The sequence below is a fragment of the Ornithodoros turicata genome, chromosome 4 (genome assembly GCF_037126465.1).
Source record: "Ornithodoros turicata isolate Travis chromosome 4, ASM3712646v1, whole genome shotgun sequence".
NCBI classification, from domain to species: domain Eukaryota; kingdom Metazoa; phylum Arthropoda; class Arachnida; order Ixodida; family Argasidae; genus Ornithodoros; species Ornithodoros turicata.
In genome coordinates this window covers 21948648-21954520 of record NC_088204.1, presented here as the reverse complement: position 1 = coordinate 21954520, position 5873 = coordinate 21948648, and the positions used below count along the sequence as shown (strand labels likewise).

At 50.5% G+C, this 5873-nt stretch overlaps 1 protein-coding gene across 1 annotated transcript; it reads right to left on the bottom strand.

Annotated features, from left to right (window-relative positions):
- Positions 1-3557: 3557 nt before the first annotated feature.
- Positions 3558-5399, bottom strand: LOC135391408 (uncharacterized). The gene is made up of 2 exons (XM_064621663.1): positions 5229-5399; positions 3558-4385 (listed from the first exon to the last, which is right to left on the bottom strand). Exons 1-2 carry the CDS (start codon positions 5382-5384, stop codon positions 3558-3560), a joined length of 984 nt encoding a protein of 327 aa, XP_064477733.1. The 5' UTR covers positions 5385-5399.
- Between the last annotated feature and the right edge of the window lie 474 nt (positions 5400-5873).

Here is a 5873-nt window from a genome sequence, read left to right as displayed (position 1 = left end):
TCCTCGGGCTTTCACCAGCGGCACCTTCACGAGCATCACGCTCCCATACCGGTCCCGGTACGCCGCTGGCCGGCTGCATGGCCCCATCCTCATCGTAATGCCATTCCCAAGAACCCTGCCCGCCTTGCCTTCCAACCAGGCTTCGATACAGAGTGCTGGTAGCCCATCCAATGGCGCTAAAGAGGCACCGGGACCAACGTTCCACCGGGGACACGAACGGAGGTCACTGAGTTCTACTCCCGGTCTCCCCGTGCTTCGCGATGCTCCTCCCCGGCACTCTTCTTGGCGACACTACGAGCTCACCGCTCACGAACCGGTCGCGGTTCTGTCGCTCCATCCTGCATTACGTTCTGCCTACCTGCCTACTCTGGTCTCCGCTTCAGCCCGCCCCTGGAACCCTCCCGGCCAGATCTTCTGCCCACTCAACACAAGACGCAAGACCAGCAGTCCCTGTACTACGTGTTGCCCATCTTCCTCCTCTTCATGCATCGACGCGGCCCTCAACCGCCAGCTCTACACCGCTCCGCGTCTGAGGGGGGGCGTGATGTGGCGGCCCGTGTGTGATGACGAAGATGTGCCTCTGCTGCCACGTGCTACGGCGCTGGCACGGCAGTTCTACCGGCACCGTCCTAGCGTGAGGCCACGCACATCTGCCCGCTGGGACATTCCATCGTCGCCGGTCAGTACTCATGTAGAGGAACTCCACCTCCTCTACAGGCGTATAACTAGACTGCATCGACGCGCACTAGGCGGTAGCCGACTGAATAGCGGACTTGGCGAGATTTGGAACGAGACTTAACATGGCGGCACTTCCGGTTAGACCGCTAGGCAGTCGACTAACCGGGGTTATACCGGGGTATTGGAACGCAGCCTAAGTCGGTTACGTAGTCCCCACGAACAGCAAGCCAGTCGGGAACATAGATCACTGTTGCTTGAGGAACTTGATGATTATTCCTCGCTCTGAACCGTTTCACTAGCAAATTAAAATATGTAGCCTTCATCCTTCGCTATGTGTTTTATGTTGTGTGTCGCACAACGATATTTTGTTTTTCTCGTTGTGCTGGGTATACAAGCAACAAGCTGTTAAACTACACAGACAGCATAACCTGTCTGTCTGCTGCTGTATGGCACCTTTAAAGAACCCTTAGGCAGGCAAAATTAACCTACAGACCGACAACTGTGGCTTTCGTTCAGGATCATAGTTGTCTCGCGATGTAAAGCCGCGAGTTGTCATTATTAAAGGTGTAGCGGCCGGTGGACAACGACGAAGAATGCCACGCGCCTGGAGCACCTGCCTCAGGTCCACCGGCGCGGCCATGGAGATAGGCCACCGTCATCGCCTCTCCGTGGCATACCATCGTCGCCGGTCGGGCAGACACGCGCCTCACAGCTTCATTAACCATCACTTCTGCCCGATGTTCACCGCACCCCGGCGCTCCTTCACTGCCGGCCGCCACACTCGAGCCTCACGCTCACCTGCCGGTCGCGGCAGCCGACGCCACGGCACGCTTCAGCCGGCGTCTCGGCACCTCTCCACGGCTCGCACAGCCTCACCCTCTCCTCCCCTGGGACTCAGAGCTTCGGCTCCCGTGCCGGTAGCGGCACCTCAGGACCTCCACTTCACCAGCGCCTCCCTGTTTTCCCCGCTCTTCTCGGGCTACCGGATCTGTGATTACTCATCAGCTGTGATGCTTCGCCAACGTCTTCCGTGCCGTCATCCTGTTCAACCGTACATGCTAACCACGGTCGCCCTCGCTGCCCTCCTCCAGTGAAGTCGCGGACATCATCTGCTTTATCGCCGCTCCGCGTCTGAGTGGGGGAGTGATGTAGCGGCCGGTGGACAACGACGAAGAATGCCACGCGCCTGGAGCACCTGCCTCAGTTCCACCGGCGCGGCCATGGAGATAGGCCACCGTCATCGCCTCTCCGTGGCATACCATCATCGCCGGTCGGGGCTCATGTAGAGGAAGAGTATCGTCCTCTACAAAGAGGATATGAACTCTACCAAACTAGCCCGCCGACTGTGTCGGCACCAAACGGCGGTTTTAACTTGTTGGCTTTGACACCATTTGTATAAATGAATCCGATAGGTCCGTATCCAACCAATGCGATCACGGTTACCTCGGCTGGGCTCTGCGGTCGGTCGGTCCACCACTGTTTTTCAACGTGAGCACGCATTTCTTCTTATTTTCATATTCAAGCTTGTGCAGAAAGGTGCCCGCGTGCTCCGTAGACGAAATGCCTACGCTGTGTGCTGTCGTCGTCGTCGTCGTCAGAGCCAGAAAGGAAGTGAACTGCACCACATCGTAGAAAACAAGGCGCGTCAAATGAATGACGCGCAAAAGCATTTATACTGCACGGTCCCACATTTTCTGTCCAACATTTTAGGCCATATTACCAACTCGCGTAAGTTCGTCACTTTTTCTCGCTGCTTCTAGACTGCGGAGAGCAGTCTAGACCTAGCAGTCGGACCTGGAGCAGACGACGTTATGTGTACCTCCGCGTTGGCGTCTGATTGGGTGCTACAATTCTACGAATGACGTAACAATGGCTAGAGGTATCTGGACGGAGGTATCCGAAAAAAGTGCGTTTTTGTATTAACGCTGCACCCGTTATGGAGGAGAAGTATTGAACAAGAACTGGCAAATAGAATTACGAAGCGTAGAAGAACAATATTGCACCTAGTGGACGTGCTCTTTTCTAGGTGGCGCGCCGAACAATCTGGCGACAGCGCCAAAGTGGGAGAATTTTAACTCTCCGGTCGCTCCCCGCGTCGCTTTTCCATCACTACCGAGTTCACTGCCATTCAGAAAAAAACAGATAAGGGAAGTAAACGAAATGTGGACGATTCTTCCGATTAAAAACATGGCCGCTGCACGTTAGTGAGTGCTCGTTTGCGGAAGCTACACGACCGCTTAGCGCCTTCTTTCTCCACTCCGAAACTTTACTGCACGGTCCCAATTACACCCGTAGCTCAACAGCTGCAGATAGGAGCAGTGGCGTAGCTAGACCTCCAAGGTAAGGGGGGCTCGATACGAAAACTCGCCCCTCTCCCCTCGCTGATCCTGTGTGCGACAACACACACATACTTGTGCACACTACAAAGTGTGGATTTAAAAAAAAAAGAGTTGATTTGGACGTTCACAATACGATTACATGTGTAGGCTGCCATGACCAGTAAGGTGGTGTCACGAGATTGGAAGTATTTTGAAAACCATTCAAGAGTGCTGCTAAGATGGACGCCATGATCTGCAAGAACTTTCGTGATCGTCACACTGCCCCCCCCCCATATATTACGTTCTCCTCGGATTTGCACGATTTGCGTGGGTCGCTCCTTGGCAGGTAGGGGGGGGGCTCGTGCCACCCCCCCCTAGCCCCCCCGTGGCTACGCCACTGGATAGGAGTTCCTACCTCCTGTAATAAGTCATCCTTTCCACAACGCAGTAGAACGAAGAAAAAGACCATGGACTGGAGGATACCTTTGCGTGAAACAAACAAACGAAAAGTAATTAGAGTATTGGGTAAAAAAAATACCGGAAAAAAGTATTTGAAATAGACTAGAGCAAAAACAGACTTCCCAAAAAGTACAGAGCAGACACAAAAAGAAATAAAGGTATATTCAAAATAGAGTACTGGAGATATGTACAAGTCTGGCTAAAGTAATGTTTTCCGCCATTTCTGTAAACCAAGTGATGAGCAAGGTGACACATTCCGTGAATTATGGTGCCCGCTACTTCTGCGTCAGCAGGCTGACTTGCTGAACCCTTACGCAGAGCTTCTGCTGCGATAAAAAATTCTTCCTTATTACGGTCCGTGTTCCCTGGGCTGTATCTTCCTCTGCTGCCCACCATAGACTGAACGTCCTCTCTCTCAAAATCGCACCGGATCTTAAGATGCTGCGATGTAGAAACTGCTTTCGAAATATCCGCAAGTAATTCGACGTGGTTAAATTCTTGGAGCAAGCGAGCTACCCTTGTTCCAAAGTCTTCATGCTTGGACAGACTTTGTGATAAGGAGTTTTGAAATCTTGCCAGAAAGTAATGTCGTTGCAGTTCGGGCTTTTGAATGCGGTTTAGATCACGAAAGCATCGCCTGTCTGTTTCTTTCATGAATTGACAGTTGTGTGATAGTAGCAGTCTATAGATGAAGAACGGGTCATTCCGAACTGCTCGGTGCAGTGTTGATTCTGTGTTGCTAGGGTGTAACCATAGCTCAAGGCGAGGGGCACTTTGCAGGCAGTGTTGCACTCGAATACAATCTCTCTCGTCTATGGCTTGGTGCATCTCTTTCCGTATGTGTTCCCATTCTGATGACCTCTCTTCGTACATGACGGGGCGGTTGTCTTGAGGTGACGCTACCGTTGTGGCTGTGCAGAAGCGAGCGTCCTGCAACGAAGTGATGGAAATTAACTTGCTGAAGTTAGATCAATGAACCAGTAACTTGATAACTTGAAGGTGTCGTGACTAATGTAAAGAAGTCAAATATTAGGACACTTTTATATGTGACAGGACAATATTATATGATATGAAATTATATGAGAATTGTCGTAAGAGACATGAAATTAAAGAAGCACTGAAGGACTTCAAAGAAATACGTCTCCGCCAAAGAAATTATACTGCAGCGCCACCGTATGCCAGCGGCAGGTGCCGCATATAGGGCTGTTCCCTCTTTCGTCAGAAATTCGATGACGGCACGATGCCTTATGCTATCCATCGCTTCAGCCATTGCCACCTATAGCGGTGTTTCAACCGGAAGATGGCATCTCCCCAGAACTTCATAATATGCTCTTATTACATTTAAGACGAAAACACATTTGTCAAGAGTAAATATACGTCAGGAAGAAATTTTACATACAACGTTTCAAACACTGTGTTGGCCACTGGTAGTTAAATGCAGTGAAAAAAAAAGGGGCAAGGTGCACAGGGGGGAAAAAAAACGGTGCGACGCAAGGTCGAATGAGAGAGCAGAGCCACGTGACTATTACGTAACTATTATGTACCAGGATGGTGCAATATGCATGCAACATTGCAATAGCGTCACTGTATTGCGTATCATGCATATAGGCTTACCACAAAAATACTTGGTTACAGTAACGAGATTCTTTGCGTGCTTCTTTTTTAAATATCAAACTTCACAACCCTACATTATTCGCGTCACATTGATCGTTCCTCAAGAAACCACACAGCAAGAGGTGCGGACAGTATTCTGAAACAACAGACTCACCTTACCGCGCATCTGTTTCGTGCCTGATGCTCGTCCACTTCAGAATCGTCGGTGCCGCAAGTCCTTTGTATGTGAGGAGACCCGTCGCATGGCAACACGATAACGGTATCGTTTCCACTTTCCACTGGCAAGCACTCGAGCCCAGACGATATGACGCCCATTTCCGAGAACCCTTGCTTTGGGTGTTGGAGATAGGCAATAACTTTTTATCTCTCAGTGGTGGCAGTCTAAGTACCAGTACCGCGACCCCTGACCACAACGCATTTCTCTTTCGTTTTGTCATCTTACCTTCTCATTCCACAATGTTACACGAGTGAAGTTTTCCTTCACGGGTCTTCGCAGTTCAGCCGCAAGCCGACAGGTGCCGGCCAAATGAGGAGGAGCGAAGTGTGACACTTCAAAAATTCGGTTGGAATATCGCAAACATGGTTTTACAGGTTGATTGATTGATTGATTGATTGATTGATTGATTGATTGATTGATTGATTGATTGATTGATTGATTGATTGATTGAAGAGAAAAATATGGGGAAAGTTGTACAGGTTACCGGTAGAGAATATTGAATCGCTTTACAGCACCAGGATGTGCAACGTCGTTTTCGCCTGTTCGCGGTGGTGGCGATGCTGCCAATGAAACATCTCGCCGTCGGC